The sequence below is a fragment of the Stylophora pistillata genome, chromosome 12, assembly GCF_964205215.1.
Source record: "Stylophora pistillata chromosome 12, jaStyPist1.2, whole genome shotgun sequence".
Classification (NCBI taxonomy): Eukaryota; Metazoa; Cnidaria; class Anthozoa; order Scleractinia; family Pocilloporidae; genus Stylophora; species Stylophora pistillata.
Window position 1 is genome coordinate 4,125,986 of NC_142530.1, and position 24,015 is coordinate 4,150,000.

The 24,015-nt window shown below is 42.5% G+C and overlaps 2 protein-coding genes and 1 long non-coding RNA gene across 3 annotated transcripts in view; all 3 read right to left on the minus strand.

Moving 5' to 3' along the window:
- Positions 1-3,668, minus strand: part of LOC111325962 (uncharacterized) — a 60,120-nt gene extending 56,452 nt beyond the window's left edge. Inside the window, exon 1 of the mRNA XM_088741555.1 lies at positions 3,257-3,668. Coding sequence (XP_088597681.1) covers positions 3,257-3,668 — 412 coding nt within the window. The remainder of the gene's footprint in view (positions 1-3,256) is intronic.
- Positions 3,669-3,736: 68 nt separating this feature from the next.
- On the minus strand, positions 3,737-4,751 carry LOC148718462 (uncharacterized). Its single transcript, XM_088741556.1, has 2 exons — positions 4,676-4,751; positions 3,737-4,332 (listed from the first exon to the last, which is right to left on the minus strand). The coding sequence occupies exons 1-2, from the start codon at positions 4,749-4,751 to the stop codon at positions 3,737-3,739; spliced, it is 672 nt and encodes a 223-aa protein (XP_088597682.1).
- Positions 4,752-6,790: 2,039 nt separating this feature from the next.
- The window catches only part of LOC148718463 (uncharacterized), a 20,758-nt gene continuing 3,533 nt past the window's right edge, over positions 6,791-24,015 (minus strand). The window contains exons 2-3 of the long non-coding RNA XR_015993602.1: positions 9,586-9,683; positions 6,791-7,027 (exon numbers count right to left, since the gene is read on the minus strand). This is a non-coding gene — a long non-coding RNA (uncharacterized LOC148718463). The remainder of the gene's footprint in view (positions 7,028-9,585; positions 9,684-24,015) is intronic.

A 24,015-nucleotide genomic window follows, 5' to 3' on the forward strand; every position in this document is an offset into this window, starting at 1 on the left:
ATTTATATCAATCATCTAACAATTAGTCCATCGAAATATGAAACACGCAGGAAGTCTGGAGAACATGAAAGACGCTCAAAAGACTCTTAAACCGTTCCGAACACTTCATATCTCGATGAATGCACAGCTGACCTATGAACCAATTGTTTTATAATTACTGTCAACGCTGCAGTTTGGATGTTTTTCTTTAGCTCCTATGCAATAAAAGCAGTTAAAAATCTTAATCCGTAACTAAAAAAAAGATAGCTCCAGCCAAAATGTTCACAGGAAAGAAAACCTTAGATGATTAGTGATCAGCCGATTTCAAAGTCGTTATGCACTTTGTCGGGTTTACCAAATTACTGCATGCTAACCAAAGACTTTTGCTAAAAAGCAGGCTAAAAAAAGAAAGAAATATTCAAATTCACTATTTAGAGGCACAAAAAATCAGATTTTCTTGCGTTATCAGAACTAAAAGCTTAACAAAATCTTGTGTTGCATAATACTTCAAGCGCATATGTTTTTGAATAGTTTTTTCTAGGACGAAGAATGGTCCTAAAGTGGTGGCCAAAAACCTAATCGAATTCGAAGGCCATTCGACACAATTTTTTGGTTTTTGAAAAAAAATTATATAATGCAAAGGTCTACTTGGTAATAAAAACGCCTGATGGAGCCTGCAAGAAATGGTTCTTTTGCTCAGGAAATGTAGAAAATTCTGTGAACTCGTTCAGCGAAAGAAATGATCGAGATGAATTTCTTATATAAGTTACTGTTAGTTACCTCGCGTCCGCAGAAAAAATCCCACCGAATATTCCAAACATAATGAATCGACTTTTCTTAAAGGATGTTACTCCAAATAAGATGGGAAAAGGGAGGGGCTGTGTTATCTTCCTACTTCCCGTCACCCGAACCTTTTAATCCCAGTTTCCATCACAGCACTCAAGCCTCCCAAGTGCATCCATAACTCAGTGGTTGCACGCTCACCATTTCTATTACACCATTGAGACTTTCAAACATCTTTAGTCTCGTGTATAAAAATAAAAAGCGGAAACAAACTGACGTCAGCATGCAACCCACGGGCAAATGGATCGAGCGTATTAGCCAATCAGAGTGCACTTTTATAAAGCTATGCTATCAAAATAAGATAAAAAGAGTTCAGCGCATCGCTGGTTTATACGGGCGTGTTATACTTTCTTCAGATAAAGTACTACCTTCGCAGCTTGAAAAGAGAATAGAAAGTAATCTGGCCAAAAAGGATTACGATCTCCCTTAAATCAAGATAACTCATTACTAAGGTTTATCAGCCAAAAGTAAGTTTGACCCTTCCTCAATCCCTATGATGTACCTTAAACTTTGTTATTTTGATAAGCTTACCATAAGTGTCTCTTGATAATAAAAACACGTTTAACCATGTATCCCTGAGACATACCAATACTAGTAGAAGCTGTAGACAGCCATGGTAGTGTGCGTAGAGATTGCAGAATGGCCAATTCAAACTGACACTTAGACCCTCTTACAGCCTCCCGGTTAGCTCAATGGATAGAGCGCTGGACTGTAGTGCGGGAGGTCGAGGGTTCGAGCCCGGCCGGACCAACACTCAGGGTCTTAAAATATTTGAGAAGGATTTGCTACCCTTCTATAACATCAAGAAATGGTTAGATATTCTAGTCTTCTCGGATAGGGACGAATAAATGGAGGTCCCGTCTCCTGCAGGGTTGGGGTAGGAGACGTTAATTTCCCACGCACGAGATTACTGTGTGATGGATGTCCTCCCTGGGGTGGGTTGGGTGGGTAGGTGAAATCGCTACGGACTAAACACGGCTGCCTGAGGCGCCTGTCTGATTTCAACCTTAAAATTGTAACTAAACACGTATGTTGTTTGGAGAAATAGAGACCTTTACCTTTTACCTTTTCTCGTCTAAGCCATGCCAGAGTGCTCAAACTAGAGTAAACTAGCGAGCGTGCGCTATATATATATATATATATAGGAAGTCTGTAAGTCGATTTTCGCGTGGAACAGTGCTCAATACGTTAAAGCAGAGCAGAATAAATATTACGAGAGGAAAAAAGGACGTAACTACATTTCCCTACAAGCCTGTTTCGTGAATCGCTTCACTCTTCAGGGGTTTAAACCCCTGAAGAGTGAAGCGATTCACGAAACAGGCTTGTAGGGAAATGTAGTTACGTCCTTTTTTCCTCTCGTAATATTTATATATATATATATATATATAGCGTACTCTAGTTTGAGCTAGTGTACTCTAGTTTGAGCACTCTGGCATGGCTTAGACGATACCACAAAGGTTGGATCGTTTGGGGTGACCATATTGGTTCTCCTCCATCCTAGCATTAGCACTGCACTGATGAGGCCCAGAAGGCCGAAACAGTACTGTCTGCAGTTAGATATAGCTCTTTGGCATACAAAGCTTTGCTTTCATGTTCAAATTGAGCACTCTAACTAGGATGAGTCATTGCTCTGCAATTGCGCATGCTCGCTAGTGTACTCTAGTTTGAGCACTCTGGCATGGCTTAGACGATACCACAAAGGTTGGATCGTTTGGGGTGACCATATTGGTTCTCCTCCATCCTAGCATTAGCACTGCACTGATGAGGCCCAGAAGGCCGAAACAGTACTGTCTGCAGTTAGTTATATATATATATATATATATATATATATATATATATATATATATATATATATAAGTAGAAGCTTGTAAGGGGTCCCACAAACAATGCTGATCAGTCTCAAACGCGCTGCCTGGAGGATCACTGAAGCGATCGTGGGCTCTTGAAATAACGTAAATAAGAGCAGAAATGTAATGGTCAAGAGGCCAACTCCTATGTAGCTTTGTTGGTTTAACAGCTCGACGTTTCGACCGTCTCGGTCTTCTTCAGGAGCATACTAATTGCATGAGCAATATTCAAATTTAAAATTCGTGTCAACAGTAAACATGTCATGACGTAATAATATGAAAATAGAATAGATAACAGCGAAACGTGTCATGGTGTCTAGAATAGATAAATTAAAGTAATTATAATTCATGTAGTAAGCTTATTGATAGTAGGATTGAGTCTTAATATCCAATAATTTTCTCTTGCTTTTCTGATTTCTTGATTTTGACTTCTAACTTTTTCAATAACCGTAAGTTTAAGATGGTCGACTCCACAGTTCTTAAAATGTCTGACAGAGGGTATGTTTTTATGTCCACCCTTGATGTCGCTACGGTGTTAATCAACTTATTCTTGTAACCTCGCTTAAGTAGTATGTTGTGTAGCTCACGTGCTTGTTTTTCAAAAAACTCGTTGTCGGAGCAGATGGGTTGTAGTCTCAATGCCAAGCTGTATGGGATGGATGTTTTAGTGTGTCGTGGATGACAGCTGGTCCAGTTTAGGTATTGGTGGGTATCGGTAGGTTTTGTGTATAAGTCTGTGCTAAGTTCGCCGTTGTTTTTGATGATGACTTGAACGTCTAGGAAAGGGATGCTTGTAGTTGATGTGGTTTGTTCAAACTTGATGTGTGGGTCAAAGGAGTTACATTTGTTAAAGAGGTTTTTCAGTTTTTCTTCGCCGTGTGTCCATATGAAAAAAATGTCATCAATGTATCTGAACCAGACAAGAGGTTGGTCAGTAGCTTCTATCAAAAAGCGATTCTCAAGGCGACCCATGTAGAGATTTGCATAACTCGGCGCCATTCGTGTTCCCATAGCTGTTCCTGTTTGTTGAATGTAATGTTTGCCTTGAAAGGTTAGGTTATTACAAGTTAGAACGAGATGATGAATTGTCCGATAGTTTCCCTTCTGTTGTTTGCAAAATTATTAAGGCGCATGAAGTAGTCGCATGCTTCCATGCCACCATCATGTGGGATGTTAGTGTAGAGGGATTTCACGTCCCATGTTACTAAAGTAGTCTCTGGCGGTAAGGTATGACTTTTGTTGAGTTCGACAAGTTTACAGAGAAAGTCGTTGTTGTCCTTGAGATGGGAGGGTAGTTTCTCGACCAGTGGCTGTAGTTGATCATCAATCCACTTAGAGATGTTAGTTGTGGCAGATTTGATGGTGTTACAAATCGGTCGAGCGGGAGGTGGGCGTTGCGGTTTGTGGATTTTAGGTAAGAAATAAATATTTCCTGGTTGAGCGTTTTCCATTACCAGATACTCTGCTGTATTGGTGTTGATTACACCCTTCGAGTGGGCCTCTTGTACAGTTTCTTTTACTCTGATGACGAAGTCAGACGTGGGGTCGCTGGCCACATGTTTATATACCTTGTTACCGTTTTCATCAGTACCATTTAGTTGCTTGTAAGCTTCTGTTAGATAGTCCCTTTTGTTTTGCACTACTACTGCTGCGCCTTTGTCAGCTTGGAAATAACAATACCACTATCACGTTTAAGCGATTTCATAGCTTCGCGTTCTAGCCTAGTGATGTTAGAGCGTTGCGCAAGCATATTGGTATAAATAAAGGCGCAGAAGTAGTAGTGCAAAACAAAAGGGACTATCTAACAGAAGCTTACAAGCAACTAAATGGTACTGATGAAAACGGTAACAAGGTATATAAACATGTGGCCAGCGACCCCACGTCTGACTTCGTCATCAGAGTAAAAGAAACTGTACAAGAGGCCCACTCGAAGGGTGTAATCAACACCAATACAGCAGAGTATCTGGTAATGGAAAACGCTCAACCAGGAAATATTTATTTCTTACCTAAAATCCACAAACCGCAACGCCCACCTCCCGCTCGACCGATTTGTAACACCATCAAATCTGCCACAACTAACATCTCTAAGTGGATTGATGATCAACTACAGCCACTGGTCGAGAAACTACCCTCCCATCTCAAGGACAACAACGACTTTCTCTGTAAACTTGTCGAACTCAACAAAAGTCATACCTTACCGCCAGAGACTACTTTAGTAACATGGGACGTGAAATCCCTCTACACTAACATCCCACATGATGGTGGCATGGAAGCATGCGACTACTTCATGCGCCTTAATAATTTTGCAAACAACAGAAGGGAAACTATCGGACAATTCATCATCTCGTTCTAACTTGTAATAACCTAACCTTTCAAGGCAAACATTACATTCAACAAACAGGAACAGCTATGGGAACACGAATGGCGCCGAGTTATGCAAATCTCTACATGGGTCGCCTTGAGAATCGCTTTTTGATAGAAGCTACTGACCAACCTCTTGTCTGGTTCAGATACATTGATGACATTTTTTTCATATGGACACACGGCGAAGAAAAACTGAAAAACTTCTTTAACAAATGTAACTCCTTTGACCCACACATCAAGTTTGAACAAACCACATCAACTACAAGCATCCCTTTCCTAGACGTTCAAGTCATCATCAAAAACAACGGCGAACTTAGCACAGACTTCTACACAAAACCTACCGATACCTACCAATACCTAAACTGGACCAGCTGTCATCCACGACACACTAAAACATCCATCCCATACAGCTTGGCATTGAGACTACGACGCATCTGCTCCGACAACGAGTTTTTTGAAAAACGAGCACGTGAGCTACACAACATACTACTTAAGCGAGGTTACAAGAATAAGTTGATTAAGGAATGTATCATGAAAGCAAGGAGAACATCTAGGCAGGAAGCGCTCACAAGCAAACCTATTTCCTCCCCTGACCGTGTACCACTCTAGTTTGAGCACTCTGGCATGGCTTAGACGAGAAAAGGTAAAAGGTAAAGGTCTCTATTTCTCCAAACAACATACGTGTTTAGTTACAATTTTAAGGTTGAAATCAGACAGGCGCCTCAGGCAGCCGTGTTTAGTCCGTAGCGATTTCACCTACCCACCCAACCCACCCCAGGGAGGACATCCATCACACAGTAATCTCGTGCGTGGGAAATTAACGTCTCCTACCCCAACCCTGCAGGAGACGGGACCTCCATTTATTCGTCCCTATCCGAGAAGACTAGAATATCTAACCATTTCTTGATGTTAAAGAAAGGAAGCATGTTCTTCTCAATTACTTTTAAGACCCTGGGTGTTGGTCCGGCCGGTATTGAACTCTCGACCTCCCGCATAGGAGTCCGGCGCTCTCCCAACTGAGCTAACCAGAAGGCGGTTACCGCAAAGGTTGGGTCGTTTGGGGTGACCGTCTCGGTTCTCCCCCATCCTAGCATCAGCTTTGCACTGATGAGGCCCAGAAGGCCGAAACAGTACTGTCTGCAGTTAGATATAGCTCTTTGGCATACAAAGCTTTGCTTTCATGTTCAAATTGAGGACTCTATCTAGGATGAGTCATTGCTGCTACAATTGCGCATGCTCGCTAGTTTACTCTAGTCTGAGCACTCTGGCATGGCTTAGACGATGCCACAAAGGTTGGGTCGTTTGGGGTGACCATCTCGGTTCTCCCCCATCCTAGCATCCGCACTGCACTGATGAGGCCCAGAAGGCCGAAACAGTGCTGTCTTCTATATATATAGCACTCTGGCATGGCTCAGACGATACCACAAATGTGGGATCGTTCGGGGTAACCGTATCGGTTCTCCCCCATCAACACCGCACTGATGAGGCCCGGGACGCCGAAACAGTACTATCTGCAGTTAGATATAGCTCTTTGGCATACTAAGCTCTGCTTTCATGTCCAAATTGAGCACTGTGGGGTGAGTCATAAATGGCTGCCGGATTGATATTCTTTTGTTTAAATTCAAATTAGCCTCGCATGAGATAATGTATTCTTTCGAATTTTGAACTGGAGAACGAGCCCAGAAAGGCTAATTTAAATTTAAATAAAAGAATATTAATCCGGCAGCCATTTATGAAAGTGGTCAATTGGTTTTTTTTTTCGAGTAAAGGTATCTTTTTAGCTATCTATTTATGCTTATCATCTGTAGCATTTATATTACCAATAGTTATTATGATATCTGTACCTTTTGTAGGACTTGTAGTATATGCAGCATTTGTAGCATTAATAGGCCTTGTATAAAGTGCAGTATCTGCTGCATTTGTAGGACTGGAGGTAGCTGTACTACCTGTAGGGGCTGAAGTGTTTGTAGTGTTTTCTGTGACAGCATTGAGACCTGAGGTTAGAGAATTAATTTAACGACTTCCTCATGAGAACATTATGATAATTAATGGTAATTAGTGATAACTATATCAAAACTATTCGCTGTTATATTGATATTCTGATACATTATGATAAAAAAAAATAATAAGAGAGGTTTATTTTCGCGACTTTGTGCCCCTGAAATATACTTAATTTCAGCCCAAAAGCAAACATTGGATGAGTCTCTCATCAAAGAAAATTTGTTTTAAACAAAAAAACTTTCTTTGTATTTAGCAATTATCATGCCCTTTTGTAGATTACTTCGAAGATCAATCCTGCAGATGATGTTGCAAAAAAACTGAATCGAAGAACTCGATAGAGACGAATCCAAAATTTGTTGATTTCTGGTTATTCAAGTACTACATCCCTTAAATATCCAATAAATAAGTTCCATTATTAATCTGCTCTTGTGCAAAACTTCGTAATTTTTGGATTACGACTTGCCTCAGTTTGGAGGGTACATTCGTGCATTTGCTTGTGTTCAAATTTCGAAAAGTGCTACCATCTTACAGAAAATATTTCTAGTGTTGTGTTTTGGACAATACGAGAGTGAGGTAGAAAATAAACCAAACATTGCAACAGGTCCTTCCGCCTTACCCGTGGTTTTTTAAAAAAAAATAACTGGAATTGACGAGCCAGAATTGTGTCTCTTACTATTTTCAGCTTGTCCTCCATGTCAAACGCGAAAAAGCTTTTTCTCTATCGCTGACTTCCCGAGTACAACGCTTTGGTACGTTTTGCAAAACACAGACTACGACAGCAGTCTGTCAATTTCGGGTCTGCGGACTTACCCCAAAAAGTTTACATTCTGCGTTGCGCTCACAAGACAAAAAATGTGATCAGTTATTGGCCAGATATCTGTCAAGAAGCGGGCATGGATGTTAAAGCTTTTTAACACTTCAAATCCTGATGAGCTGCAGTTTCCGACAACTCGCTCGATGAAATCAGAACAGACTGCCCACCAATTTTGCCCACCGACTTCGGAAAGAGCGTTATCTACCAGGTGTTTCGTTTCGCAAAAATCTCTAAAACGTGTGTCTTTATAATTTCCCCGCTTAACAGTATCGTGGTGGAGCAATTCAGCACTCAACGAACTAAAACTTCAGGGCTGTTTGGTTATCAGAAAAGGACGAAGACTGCATGAATATGCTATCTCTGAAGACAAATTACAAGTATACACACAGCTAAAGTCGTTCCGCAATGGTTTCTTGACCAACCTTCCTTCCTAATTTTTTCCTTTGGAGTTTTGTTCGAGAGAGTCATCCTCACTGAGGCATTTTACAGATTTACAATTTCTTGTGTGCCTCGAAATTTTAAAAGGGTTTATTTTCTGGGATCAACCGAGTGTTGCAATGACATAAACATTAACTGATAATTATGATAAGGACTCTCATTGGTTACGCCTAATTGAGACTAACATTTTAAGCCTGAAAACCACCTAGCCGTGCAAGGTCATATTCTTGGGCTTAGTCCGTAGTCTCTACTTTTCGAGCACCCCACTCAGGAAGCTCCCACGGGGCATTGACGTCATTCTAAGAGCTCCCTCCTGTACTTTCGCGATAGACCTCGCCGTAAAAGAGGGACTTCTCATAGTCAAAACCTTAAAATAGCAATTGTGTGGTATTTTGGCTGACAAATAAAAACTTTTTTTTTTTTTTTTTTTAAGGAAAAACTCACGTGATACGCGTGGGCCAATCAGATGCTTTTTTAGGAGAATTAGAGGATTGACATCAAATTTGGCATAGTGCGATCTTCGAACTTGTAATATGGTAACTGCGGTTTCACTAGTCTTACACAAGTTTTCAAAGCAAAATTGATTACCGTGAGCTTAAAATTAAAAAATACGCCAGCTTTGACTACTCAAACGATCAACGAATACGGAAGCATACGCAGCGATGACGACATTACGAACAGGAGAGAAACAGAACGAGTGGAAAGGAATGCTGGGGATAGACCTTAATCTAATGCGTCGCTATCAACTTTTCTTGACCTGTTTTGTAAGAAAACTTCTTTTAACTACAGAGCCTCTGCCAGCTTGTTTCACATGCTGGACCTCTGTGCTAAACACTAAAAACTTTTATGCATCAGACCGAAAGGTTGATTTGATGTCAATTTGGCTCTTTGATTACTTACTTCTTGGAGCGGAAGGAGCGTGAACTTAATAGCTGACCTATTTACTTCGAGCTCTCGAAAACATATTTACTTAATTAGTTATTTCTCGAAAATTCAGAGAAAAAAAAAGAAAATCGTGTGATGAAATTTTTGAGTGTTTTTAACTCGTTTGCTGGTCAAAAATCCGTCACTGATGTAACCTGTATTTCCTCAAAGGTAGACATCCGACATTTCTCGGCTTCATGGATTACCATGGTATTTTAACTGTGGTGGCTGTCACAGTATGCTTTTTCGCTAAAGTTCCAATTTGTATTTTCTGACTTTACCAGAAATGCTCATGATTAAAAGCCAAATGCTATCTATGTTCTGAAGAAGTTGAACATTTACAAAAAAAGAAAAACTGTGATCGAATAAGCTCACCTTGGGTAGTTGAGATATTATAGTTCCACATAAACACGTGAAGGAAGAGAAGCCACTTAACATAAAGCAGAGGTAAAGTTCTCATTGTAAACGTTACCCTGTAGAGAGAAATAAAAAGTGAGTGAACAAGACGAAGGAAATTAGCCATAATAACGTATCATTTTAACTATTGCCCGTATCTCTCGCGTTTGAGGGGCATATCTTGAGCGATTTGTGCGATTTGAGAGTCTATGACTGTCCCCTACTGCTTTTAAATCAATTATGAAGAGAGAGAAAAAGAAATCCAGAAAGGAGTCCAGAAAGAAATCGAGACAGAAGAAAGAAAGAAAGAAAGAAAGAAAGAAAGAAAGAAAGAAAGAAAGAAAGAAAGAAAGAAAGGAAGGAAGACAAAAAACAATTTTTATCTTACTTAACTCAATTGTGGACGTTTCTTTTTTTTTTTTTTTTTCTGAAACTGTTCCTAATGTCCATCAGGTACTCTTGCTGAGTTTCCAAAGCATCAGTTATACCTCCTTGGGTAAATGTGTCATCAGCAGAATTGTAATTGCGTTACAGTTGGGTTACGATTTGCCGTTTGATCTTGAAGGTATCACATTTCATCTAGCTTTCAGTTTTCCCGTATTCTCCACGTCGCCGACGTGTGTAGTTGTAGTTCGTTTCTTCGTCAATCAAGTTTATTTTAGTTAATTTTTTGTGCCATCGGCGTTGCAGAATCAATATGTAAGTTTTTAATATTCTGTTTCATTTATTATTTATGTTTTGTGCATGTTAATATTTAGCGGTATCGTTTCCTTGTGATCACGTGGAAATTTTCTATGAACTTTTAGTTTCCTTTTATCGTATTTTCCGGCAGGTTCATTAAGTACCTTTTGATATTTCGTTTATTATCGCATGTTTACTGTCACTTAGGTTTCTCTTAACTATTTTCGTCGTCACGCGTGTTCTTGTACTAGATCGCTTTGATTGATTGATTTTAGTTTACGAGACAGTATAGAAGAGACAATATAAATTCACTTCGCCGATTCCGTAACATATCCCCGTGTTTTTGAAACTATTCATCTGATCTCGAATTTCTTGGCATCCCAATTTCGCCTTGATTTTTGCTTACCGCTACAGTATAATATCGCCGATTGAGGTCTTTGGTTTGCTTTAAAACTTTCGAGAACTAGTGACAATGGTAGCATTTCGCCTCGAGCCACAGTTGGAAAGATTTTCACTGTGAGAGAAAATCAAGACGTAGATGAATTTTCTAATTTGATATAAGACATAAGAGACCTCAATTTAGAAGAAGCACTTAGTTCTCATGGCATGCAATACGATCCTCCAAATTTGCGTGAGCCGGTTAGCTCAATTGGTTAGAGCGCTGGACTGTTGTGCGGGAGGTCGAGGTCGATGGTTCTAGCCCCGCCCGGACCAACACTCAACGTCTTAAAATAACTGAGGAGAATGCGCTACCTTTCTATAATATCAAGAAATGGATAGACATTCTAGTCTTCATGGATAAGGACGAATAAACCGTAGGACCCGTCTCCTGCATCAATTAATTGGTTAATTTGGTTAGGCAGGGGACGTTAAAGAACCCACTCACGAGATTACTGTGATGTGGTCTGGCTTGTTTACTGGGAATTGGGGGGGAGGGGGCATCTTCAAATAAGTTTTCTCCGATTGTTTGTAAACTGCTGATGCAGTCCGGCCAAAGTCCCCCGAAAAGTATTGTGATGCGCATTTGATCATATCCCCATGTCAATTTGCGCAATATAAATTTTAAATTATTATTATAAATATTTATATTAAAATGGGAATCGCCTTTCAATTAAAAATTCGCGCAGTGAAGAAAGGAGAATTGAAGGCTAAACTGCGCAACCATGTGGGGAGAATTTATCAGTTCCTTGCTTAACCCTCCATCTGACTCCAAAGTATTGGAGAACGGGAGCTTTTTGACTCGATTAAGGAAGATTTTAATGAGGCTCTGCAAGCTTACAATGAGTTGCTTGAAGACGAAAGCACAAAAGATACCGCCTATCGAGATTTCAACCTGTGCGATCGGGAGTACTCCGAATGTCGAGTACGACTTACTGAAAGACTTCGCTCAATTGAGCAGAAAATATTGAAACAGTGTGATTCGATTAGCCAAGACAGAAGGTCACCCAAATCGCGGTGTTCGGAGATATCAAGGGCTTCAAGTTCGTCGAAGTCTTCCAGGTCGTCAGTCGTATCCAAGAGAGTGGAAGCGGCAGCTAGAGCTACGGAGCTGAAAGTCGAAATGAAGTACTTGGAGCATGAAACTCATTTGAGAAGGATCCAGTTGGGAAAGGAGATCGCTTTGGCAGATGCAGAAGAGGAAGTGATCAAGCTGGATGAAGTCGAACCAAGGACTAGCGATGCTCGACAAGGCTTGAAGCTATCTAAAGGCCCTAAAGGAGGCGTTTAAGTAGCCAAAGGCGAGGACGGTAAAACTGCCGTACAACACGAGCCTTCCGTTCGTTGTTCTGAAGCACATCCTTTCGAGCCACCGTCAAATTCGCTTCCAGAGAAGGTCGCTAAGCGGTAGATGCGACCCTTAAGCAAATTGTCACCCTGCAAACTAAACAAGCAGATTTGATCGTGAGTGCTTTGATCATCAGTCAGCAAAGGGTCAGCACTACCATCCCAGGATCCTCCATCACTCAGTGGAAATTACTTTGATTATCCGACGTTCGTTCCTCCCTTTGACGCCATGATAGATAAGAAGGTCGACTCGGAAAGAGATAGACTGTACTTTTTGAGCAAGTACACCACCGACAAGGCCCCTGACGTCGTTAGAGGTTTCTTGACATGGAACTCTGATAATGCCTATGAAGAGGCTCGTAAGCTCTTGGCTCAGCGGTTCGGTAACCCGTTTGAGTGGCTGAGACATACAAGGCTAAGTTGTGTAGTTGGCCCCAGATGATTGAAGGTGATATCTCTGCCCTCCAAGACTTCTCCGACTGCCTGGTTCGTTGCGAAGGTGCCAAGAAATCCATGAGGTATATGGAAGAGCTTGACTCGCCTAGGGTACTGCGAGAAGTCAGCACTAAGTTACCACTGAGTCGGGCTCCAGGTGGTGTCGACAGGCACGTGACACACTTGAGACAACGGAGAGAACTGTATTCCTCCATGATCTAGTCGAGTTTGTCAGAAAAGAAGCAGACCTCGCAAACGACCCTGTCTTTTCTCCCAAAACCTTAAAGAGAAAGGAAAACAAGATGCCTGGCAGAGGCCAAGGGAAGAGAGCTCAAGGAGCTAACAGTTTTGCGTCATTCTCATCTCTAACCCCGACCAGTGAGGGCAGAAGGAAAGATGGTAGATTCAGTGGAGCGCAGAGACCTGAACAGCAGCCAAGTTTGTGTTCCCTTTGTGGAGGTGATTACCAGCCTAACATGTGCGTAGAGTTCAACGGAAAAGGTGCTAATGAGCGCGTGGAGCTTGTTAGATCTAAAGGCCCGTGCTTTGGATGCTTGAAGGAAGGTCATCAGTCGAAGAACTACCTAGAAGAACTAGAAGTGTGGTAAGCCGCATCTAACATCTATGCACATTCCCTCGCTCAAAGAAGCGCCTCACCATAAGCAGAACACTTCGGATTCTCTTAAGTCCGACTCAGCCAGTTGTTATCAAACCACCTCTAATTTCATGGCAGAAAGTACAAGCTTCAGTCTTAATGCCTCTATGTGTAGTGCTGTCGATTGTCACAGTGTTGAAGCGAACTTCTTGATTATATCCCGGTTTACGTGTATCCTGAAGAGCCATCCTGGTGTTAAAGTCATGGTTCATGCATTATTAGACGATGCCAGTGATACCACCTTTATGAGAACCGACGTGAAGGAGAGGATTGGAATCGCTGGAGTTGGTTCGAAACTTGTTCTTGTTGTTTGGAAAGGAAGAAATGTCAGTTTTCAGGGTGGATAGATTAGCAGTTTCTGTTTAGGAATGGGTACCATACCCGCTAGCTTCCAAGATGGGGGAAGTTGTTGCTCAGCAAAGCTACAATTAAGGATGGAAGTCACTGGCTGGGCTATAAAGTCAGCATATTCCCTAAACACCCAACTAGGTATCCCATCGAGACCCGCAGCCTTACGGGGGTTCAACTTTCTGATTGCGGTCAAAAACATCGACTTCAGAAATGGTTACCACCGCCGAGTTCGCTTCGAAGGGCGGAGTAGCATCGAGTGGTGAGAAAAACTTCATCTGGTCCAGGAAGGCAGAATTGATAGCATTTGCGACATCACAGTTTGGAAGATGGTGATCCAGTCCTTCAAAGTGGAGTAGCGAACGCAGACTGTCAGAACCTGACGCAGGGGTCATCCCAGCGATACACTTGACCGTCCCCACCATTGGGAGGGCTTGGTGTTCTTTAGATGTTCAACTTTAGAAGCAAAAAAACCCTCAAGAAGAGTTTTCTGCTCCTATTAACAGTACTTCGAAGGTGACGGAAGCTGGCTAAATCCCCTGACGTAAAAGCTTGCTGACGCTTGGCGATTAGAGTCTTAAATTCAGGAGTAATCCACGGAAGGTCATTAAGATGAACCTTAGATTCCACTGCGGGCATGATAGCGTCCAGACCTGCAGTGATGATGTCACACAGTTACCGAGAGCGATCACAATTGTTAGGGGCAGAATCCAAAATGGACCAATCAACGGCTGAAAAGAACCGTCCTAGTTCGGCACCTGAGTCACGCCTCGAGATTAACTTTCTGTTAGGCCCAGCGCGGGATGGCCCCTTTTTAGTGCGGACGATGACCACGTTATGATCTGAAAGATCAAACGGTGGCAGGGTGTAAACAGCGTTCTCGTCATACGTAGGTGACAAGTTGGTCAAAACGAGGTCCAGTATCTTACCGCCTCTCGTTGGCTTATCAATAATTTGCTTCAACTTGAACTGCGATGTGAGGCGCCTAAGGCTCAACCGATTAAAATCGCCGCACACGAATATACCACAACCGGGATACTGGCCCACAATGTCAGTCAGTGTAGTAGTAAGGTGGTTAAGCATACCACTATTGTTAACGCCTAACTGTGGGTGGTAGACAGTACCAGCAACCAGGAAGGGGAATCCTCTAGGCAGCCTCCTTGGCCTAAGCCACACCCAAAGTGACTCAAAATCTGGGTCCGAAAATTCATCGAGCGGTTCAAATTTGATAGAATCATGGATGTAAAGTCCTACACCACCATGGATATCCACACGACGATTTCTTGCGATAAACGAGTAACCAGGAATATTAACTTGGCTGTCACTGATGGTCTCACGTAACCAAGGCTTTACGTCCAACATCACAGATCGCACTTCGTCGATTTCAGGCGCTAACGACCGTGTGTTTGCTAGTAAGATGTTCATGCCAAACTCGTGTTCCTCTCGTCGCGTTCGACAGTTTATCACAGAGATATTGGACGGATTACTGCCTCGGGGTGCCGTACTTGAGGTGCGATTGCCGTGACAGGTTGGTTGCTTATCGAGCAGATGGGAAAGGTGTCAAGTTGAATATTTAATTGAGACGGAGGAGGAATATGCAAATCACGTCTTTCCGGTAACTTTCCAACCGTTGGTGAACAATATGTTGATTCCAGAGAAGGAATGGCGCAGAAATTATTAGTGCGATGCAGGAAAGTGGTGGAGGAAGGAGGATTGCATGATCTCCTTCGACCACCACGAGTTCTGCGCCGAGGAGGATTCACCCTCGAGATGCCAAAGTGAATTAATCGCCACCATACACCGGGGTCCAAACTTGAAATAGCGATGGGCAATGAAATAGACTGTAAAATTTGTCTGGAATAGCAAAAAGCTATAGCAGGACGTAAATAGGGCTGTGGCTTGAAGATGGAGGAGAGTCCAATCGAGAATTAATGAGAAGTAGGCAAAAACACGCGGAGCTCCCAATGTCGTGTGCTGCTCTTAAACGCTCACGTGCTATGAAAATCGGATTACTCATCGGCTGCAACTGTCCGAAGGTAATAAGGCCTAGAGAAGTCATCTTGGGCAAGGGAGAAGACCCGTATGCTGTTCGTACCCTCTTAGGATGGGGAATAATCGGCCATGTCATAGGATATGCATTGCGATGCTGAAGAAGACATGGCCTCATCCTGCAATCGAATCCTTGCATGTAAAGCAAGCCCTGGACTATAGAGTGAATGCAGCTTCGTCCAGAGTTCTCAAACGAGAGGAGACTAACCCCTTCTCAGGGAGACGAATGTTCGAGCAAGGCTTTTCTGAAGAGTCTATCGTTGGACCAAGACTTTCCAAAGAAGACAGAGAATTCCTTGCCATTGCAAGGAATGGAATTGCGCAGTTGGAGAACGGTCACTATGAGCTGCCATTACATACATACATAGGTTAATTTACCACTCCCCATAGGGGATTTTCAGGGCCAACACCCACCCATCTCACCCAGAGGAGGACATCCACCATACAGTAATCTCGTGCGTGGGAAACTAACGTCGTCTACTCCTAACCCTGTAGGAGACGGGGCCTACGGCTTATTCTTCCTTATCCGAGAAGACTAGTTTATCTATCCATTTCTTGATTATAGAAAGGTAGCAAATTCTCCTCACTTATTTTAAGACCATGAGTATTGGTCCGGCCGGGGTTCGAACCCTCCACCTCCCGCACAACACAATCCGGCGCTCTAACCGCCTCTAACCGCCTACCGGTTAGCCCATTACCCCATAATAACCCATTGTCCAGCTCCCTAACAATCGAGACTTGGCTTTAAGATGTTTGTCGCACCTAAATAGAAGATCCCTGGCTAACAAGAGGTTTTCTGAAGACTTAGCCACTTTCATGGACGGCGATTTAGACAAGGGCTATGTTGAAAGGATTACGCCAAGATTCCCTTCAAGCAAAGATCACCAAAGTGTCTCTTGAACGCCAGTCTTTGAAGAACGTAATGTATATACCAAATCATGGAGTATATCAATCGAAAAAGCCATCTAAAATCCGCGTGGTGTTCGACCGTGCTGCAGAATCCAAAGGGGAATCTTTGAACAAACACCTTTTACAAGGTCCAGGTTTGACAAACACTCTCACTGGTATCCTAAGTAGATTTCGTCATGAGCCCGTAGCAATAATGTGTGACAACGAGTCCATGTTTTATCAGGTGCACGTAGCTGAGCCACACAGGGATCTATTGCGCTTCCTCTGGTGGGAGGATGGTGACCTTGCAAAAAATCCAGTTGAATTCCCTATTACTGTACACCTATTCGTGGCCACTTCGTCTCCTGGATGTACCAACTTCGCCCTTAAGAAGACTGCCGAAGATGGCGAGCAGAAATTGGGTTCAGCAAGAGCTAACGGCCTGCAGCAAGACTTTTACGTAGATGACGGTTTAAAATGTTGTCCCATGGCTGAGGGGGCGAAGGACTTGATTGCTCCTGTCAAAGAAATGTGCAGAAGAGGAGGTTTAAACTTTCAGAAACTCGTCTCTAACGAGAGGGAAGTCCTGAGGAGCATTCCATCGCAAGATAGAGCTGAAGATTTGAAGAACGTAAATCTCGACTTCGATAAGTTTCCTCTTGAACGTACACGTGGCGTCCAAGGATGTATCCAGTATCCAGTCAGACACGTTTCAGTTTCGTATAGCGTTAGTGGACCGTCCTTGTACCAGAAGAGGAATCCTTTTCATCATTAGTTCCATTTTCGATCCACTTGGATTCACTGCGCCAGTACTATTGGAGGGAAAAAGTATCCTTCAATACCTGTGCCGTGAAGGAGTGGACTGAGATTACTCGATACCTGATATGATCAAAGCAAGATGGGAGAAGTGGAGAACCGACTTCATGTTCTCGAGCACCCTTCGATTCCGAGATGCTTCAAACACAGTAACTTTGGTCCGGTTGTAATAAAGGAGCTGCATCACATCTCGAACGCCAGCACCGAAGGCTACGGTCCGTGCAACTACATCAGGCCTCAGGTTGACTCCGGTAAAATTCATTGTTCATTTGTCACTGGTAAGTCGCGAGTAACTCCCCTCAAACCCGTCACGGTCCCATACCTAGAGTTACAAGCCGCTGTGACCGCTTTAAAGGTTAGCCAACAGATTCAAAAAGAGTTGAGTCTGTGTAACGTCCAAGAGTTACACAGACTCAAGTGATAACTAGGTAATTACCTAGTGTGACAACTAGGTAAATTTGGGCTTTATTGCCGATGAAAGTTGTAGGTTCCATGTTCTCGTCGCCAATCTGGTTCAGCTTATTGAAGACTTGTCTACAGTGGATCAGTGGAGACACGTAGATACCAAACTAAACCCAGCAGATGATGCTTCCCGCGGCCTAAGCTCACGTGCGTTCATGGCTTCGAAATGGTCGCAAGGCCCCGTATTCCTATGGCGGAACAAAGGTGAGTTGCCCCTTACCAGAAGGAATGTTTGCCAGATCCCAATCAAGTGTTACCGTGTAATCCTGAGATCAAGAGGGGCACAGTCCTGGCTACTAGTGCAGCAAGCAAAGTTGGTTCCGTGTAAAAAGGGCCATCACTTGGAGTCTTTTGTATCTTAAGACGCTTTGAGAGCAATTTGCAACAGAACGTAAAGGCAGAATCAAGGAAGTGAATCCCCAGGTTCAAGATTTCCAGCAGGCTGAGAATGTGATCATCAAGTCTGTCCAATCAACTGCTTTTTCAGAGGGAGTCTGTTCGCGGAGGGTCACCCAAGATGTCACGCCTCCAAAGGACAAGTCCTTGGCACCTGGCAGGGAAGTAGATTCAACAAAGAGCTCTGCGAAAGCTGGATCCCTTCGTGGACTCGGAGGGAATTCTTCCTATTGGTGGTCGTTTAAGTAATGCCCCAACCTCAGACAAAACTTTTGAGACATTTCAATGCAATTTTTAATTTCCAGCCATGCAACAATCGTTTCCAAAAGGAGCAAACTCGCCCCCCTCCCCACCCCTGGTACAATGTTGTTGGGACTTAACAGCTTAAGCATGCATTTCTTGTGTTACCGCAAACAACATTGCAATAGGGGAGGGGGGAAACAATCTTTAAATTTGCGACGGTAAGCATTTTTGTCATGGTGAGTGCAAAAAATAGGTATTTTTGTATTGTGTCTCAACAGATTTTGTCCGAGGTTACTCACCCCCGTTTGGAATCTTTTACCCCGGAGAATTTATGTGATCACCCTCATTATATGGCACTTTCATGAGAAGATGCAGCACCAAGGGCAGGGTATGTCTCTAAACGAGATAGGAGCTAACAATTATTGGATCCTCGGTGGAACAAGTGTAATCGGAAGTTATATCTGGAGTGTGTTGTCTGCAGGAAACTGTGGTCTTCAGTTGTGGAGCAGAAGATGGTAGATCTGCCAGAGAATCGCTTAGAGTCCGTTCCACCCTTTACAAATTGCGTAGTGGATTACTTTGGACTCTTCACCATCAGAGAGGGTAGGAAGGAAATGAAGCAGAACGGAGTTCTCTTTAGGTGTTTAGCTTCAAGAGCGGTTCACTTGGAGACTTGCCCTACACTCGAGACAGATGCCTCCTGGTTAGCTCAATTAGTTAGAGCGCCGGATTGTGTTGTGAGGGAGGTCGAGGGTTCGAGCCCTGGCCGCACGATTACTCATCGTCTTAAAATAAGTGAGGAGAATTTGCTACCTTTCTATAATCTAGAAATGGATAGATATTCTAGTCTTCTCGGATGAGGACGAATAAACCGTAGGCCCCGTCTCCTGCAGGGTTAAGGGTAGGAGACGTTAATTTCCCACGCACGAGATTAATGTATGGTGGATGTCCTCCCTTGGGTGGGATGGGTGGTGTTGGCCCTGAAAAGCCCCTATGGGGAGCGCTCATATGTATGTATGTATGTATGTATGTATGTATGTATGCCTTCATCAGTGCTCTCCGTCGTTTTATACGCCGGAGAGGTCAGATACGACGGCTGCGGAGCAATCAAGGGACCAACTTTGTGGGAGCTAAACATGAGCTGAAAGCTCAACGAACGCATCCGAAGGGTGCTCTGCAGGAGAACTATGAGTGGATCACCTTCGTTATGAATGTCCCGTCTTCAAGTCATATGAGTGGAGTTTGGAAGCGACAGATCCGGTCTGTTAGAAGCGTTCTCTCCCTTCTTCTACAAAATAAAGCCCTGCTACCGAACGGCGAGTCGCTCAGGACCCTCATGTGCGAGGTAGAAGCCATCATCAATAGCCGGCCATTGTCTATTTACTTCTTGAATGACCCAGGCTCGCTATCCCCGTTGTCACCCGACCACTTGCTCACCATGAAAACGAAGGTCGTTCTCTCGCCACCGGATATCTTTCCATCAGCTGAAAAATTCTGCAGAAAGCGTCGCAGATTTGCGACTGCTATACCCAAACACATCCACACCTATTCTTTCTCAAGGTCGACAGGGGAGGGAGGATGTCATCCAAGGTTCCTTAGAATCCGTTAGCTCTGCGTGAAACATGCTTTGATCGTGTCTTTGCTGGGTGCAGACATTCCCGGCCACAAAAATGAATTTCGAGCTTAAGCGCGACATTTAATAAATCACAGGTGGTCGCGATAGAGACAGTCGAGGTAATTGTCAAGTACGCTCTGAAGAGGCTGAGGTACAAGTAGGGGCTTGCGAAAGAGCATCAAGGGAAATATGCTGCTCATCAAGTGAACTTCATGGGAGTAGCGCATCATTATGAGGCGGAAGCCCAGTACCTGAGGGTTCAGGAAAACGTCTGTTGAGGTTAGAAGTGGGAGAAATGACTCGTGATCTGTTTTAAGGATGAGGTTGAATCGAGGGATATATTCTTGAAGGTATTTTCATGCCCAGGTTGTGGTGAGTGCCTCTTTCTCTATGACACCACGGTTCTTTTCGTGATCAATGAGGAATAATAATGTGTGACAGATAGGGTGGCGTTTCCACTGCCTTTGATCTGAAGTGGAACTCCTTCTGGCTCAGTTGACTACAACAATGACTATGACTATTGTCACAGTTTGCAAGAACTCTTGGGGATATGGCTGAGCCATTCGTTAAACCTAGGAGGATCCTTGTGGGGCAGGTTACTTGATAGTTCATTCAGTTCCAACGGGCCAGGGATGAACTTTCCCAGCTGTTTAAAAATTACCATAAATCTATGTGATGCTGTTATATTTGATCAATCTTGGATCAGCATGGAGCCCTTGAGCGATACTGTAGCTTAAAAAATAAAGAATTTTTAAGAACTTGAGTCTTCAGAGAGAGAACTCAATCTTCAGATGTCAAAGTCAGTCCAGCTTCTTGAAAGCGTTGTAAAATTGTCCAGGTGCAGGTATCGTAATAAGCCCTGTCTCTCCCATTTATGCCGTCCGTCTAACAAATTAGGCCATCGAGGATAGCTTAAATGGCTGTTTGGTCCTCTGAAACACTTCAGAAGCAGATCTCATACTAAAGGCTAGCGCTCAAAGGGGCGATAAAGGTTGTTAGCAGTCGTGCTTAGTCGTCTGAAGGAATATGCTAAGAGCCATTGTTTAATTTGCCTTTAATTTTGGGAATGTTCGGCGTTCTCTCAGCATTGCAAGGCCTTTATCGACGAAGCACATGGGGTAAATCTCCCTATTCAGTGCATGGTACACGCAGACCCGTGCTCACCCATTATTCTTGGGGACCACACTGTCGGAAGGGTGACTGGAGAAATAACTGGAGTCGAAGCATTGCACCGATGTCATATTTAGGCCATATTTAGGCCTTTAGGCCCTTACATCTGAGTTAAGCTTTATCTGATGCTCTGTTTTCAGCATCCCAAGATCGCTTTCTAATCTAGTGAAGGTTTGACTTTTCCAATTCGAGTAGCATTTTACTTTTAAAAGTTATTAACTTGATTTTATTCAAAGTTGAACGCTCAGTGAAAAAATGTCTCTGTCTATTTCCACATCCTCTTTAGCAGGTGATGAACATAGAAATGAGATTGATGTTCTTCCACCGCAAAGAATAATTCCACGCTTCCTCTCATTTTCATAACACCTGGAGTTCGATATAATTTCAGGCACCAATAAATTTTTGTTTAGTCTCGCAAATTTTATTTCGAACCAACCTTATATATATAGAGTAAATGAAAATCTTATACGAAGCGTTCACTCATTTATAACCAAGATAGAACAGTATAATTCAGTTTTCAATTTAGACAAGGACAAAAAAAATTACCATTTGGAAAGTCTTAAAAGGCAAAAAAACATCTGCGAAAAATTTTGTATTAACCATCAACCTTCCAAACTCAATGGTTCTGCAGCATAGCGTAAAATCCATAAGGGAAATAAAAATCACCTAAAGATATTTAGCAAACGCAGTGATGTAAAAGGAGAATGCAACCAAAAGAGATTCGAGTCAAAGTGGCTGTAGAGTTCTCTGACTCCTCTGTTTTTCGTTTTCAGAATGTTCGTCAAGAGGTCCCATGACGTAAATTTCGTTTAAGACTTAAAGTAATGATCTTGAAATGCTGCGTGCTCCATAAAATCCATTTTAAGTTCTTACCTAGTGTGCTTTTCGCCATCGTTTTATCTTTTTGAGCGAAAAGAATATGACAACCTGTACAAATGTGATTTCCAACAATCTAAAAGTTTGAGACAGCTAGATTTGTGCGCGTTAATTGTTTATTGAATCTTTTGATCACAGCCAAAGTGCAGCAGAATCATTTGGTTATCGGTGGGATTCATCTGCTGTTAAAAGTTGGAACGTGTTACTATTAAAAGCCATAAGGACTTTTCGCAGTTGTTGAATTGAAAAGACTCAAAAATGGAAAACAATAGGGTTACAAGCAAATGCAACATCTTAACAATGAGAAATGACTTTTTTCGTCTTAATTGCTTTTTTGAGAAAAAAATTGTTTAACCAAAATTCATTTTTGCCTGTACGTTTTCCTGATTTGTGCAGTTGTTACGACTTAAATGACTAGGCATTTGTTTGCCAACATCTTTTTCGCTGCAACAAGCAAATCAGTTGAAGCAAACTTTTAAAAATTGTGATTGTTTTTGAGTACTTCATAGAGCTGGAGTGCAGATCATAAGTGAGGCAGCTATTTGACTCTTCAAGGTGTGTTTAAACATCGAAATCAAATTTCAGTTGAGGTTATTTCAGTTGATATGTTTTAAAATGCAGTGATAACCACGCAATGACTACCAGTTCCAAAACGTCACGAAAGCAATCGCTTAACAATTTACTGTGGCGGCAACAAGACGCCAGCTGAAACTCGTGTCGGGATAATGTAGCGTATCAGTATAATGAAAAAAGATCAGCGTGTTTGTAGCACCGTCACCTACGTAATAACGATAGCCAATGAATGATAACCAACTGGGAATTGTGTTTTAGTTGTTTCCTGTAGCGTAAGAAAAAAAATTCGGTTGAGATTTTGATGGCGAGTACTGATGATCAACTTGAGGACCAGTTATGAGCCCTTTCAATAGCGAGATGTCCAATTTTTAGCCGATCTAAACATATCTTAAAGCATATTTTGTTTGGTTTTAATTACAAAGTCTTCAAAGACGAAAAGAGACCAAATTTAAAACAACAATTTGCGTCAACTTTCCTGAGACAAAAACGGTTTGACTCGGAAGCGAACTTCGACGTAGAAATAGTATTAGATGTGGCAAATAAACAAGCTCCGCGCTGACTCTGTCTGGTTCATAATCCACTCTAAGCAAAGGAAAATTCATCATGAAAAGTGCTCGCATTGTTTTTTGACACGAGTATGCATTTCATAAAAACGCGTCGTAAAAAAGGAGACAATGGCAGTATTTGATACTCTAAATATTTTGCAAAATCTCTACACTGCACCTACATATGTACCCATACACAGAGCTTTTTCAATTTTCCGGTATCCTTTACAATGCTACATGACATAAACATTTGACGGATTAGCTCAATGCGCTTTATGTTTCAGAAACCATTCAGAATCAGATCTCGCGTGTTTTAGCTCTGGTCTTTTCTCGACAACTCTAAGTTACCTTCTCCAATATAGGCTTTCTCTTGAAGCAGTCCCTGGCGATTACTTTCTGTTCATGTACTTAGAAGCACTGGATTCTAAATATTATGGAAAGGAAAAATTTTTTTTTCCGATGGGGCTAATGCTGCAAGTGATAAGCGCATTGAAAGCATATGGAGGTCATTTTGCTGTTTTATACTTAGTTCTTATTAATCGAGCGGGAGGTCTGTATGGGAGAATCTTGACCGAAATCGCCAGTACCGACCGAACGCAGTGAGGTCTGTACCAGCGACCGAAGTCAAGATTCTCCCACACAGAAAACCGCTAACGGTTCAAAAAGGGTGCGGCCAGTGATCTGTCTAATTATAGCCCGATTTCTGTGCTACCAGTGGTTTCAAAAGTAATCGAACGTCATATGCACAATTCTTTATTTGCTTTTCTTATGGATAATAACTTGTTTTAGAACATAGCTAGCAGAGTCGCGCAATCAAATTCATTATACGTAAGCGTGCTCAAAATCCCGATAGTGCACGCTGATAGCGTCAG

Coding starts and splice junctions, on each gene's coding strand:
- LOC148718462 (XM_088741556.1), bottom strand. CDS start 4,751: ATGTTAGTTGTGGCAGATTTGATGGTGTTACAAATCGGTCGAGCGGGA. Junction 4,333..4,675: donor TTGCGGTTTGTGGATTTTAG/GTAAGAAATAAA, acceptor GTTATTTCCAAG/CTGACAAAGGCGCAGCAGTA.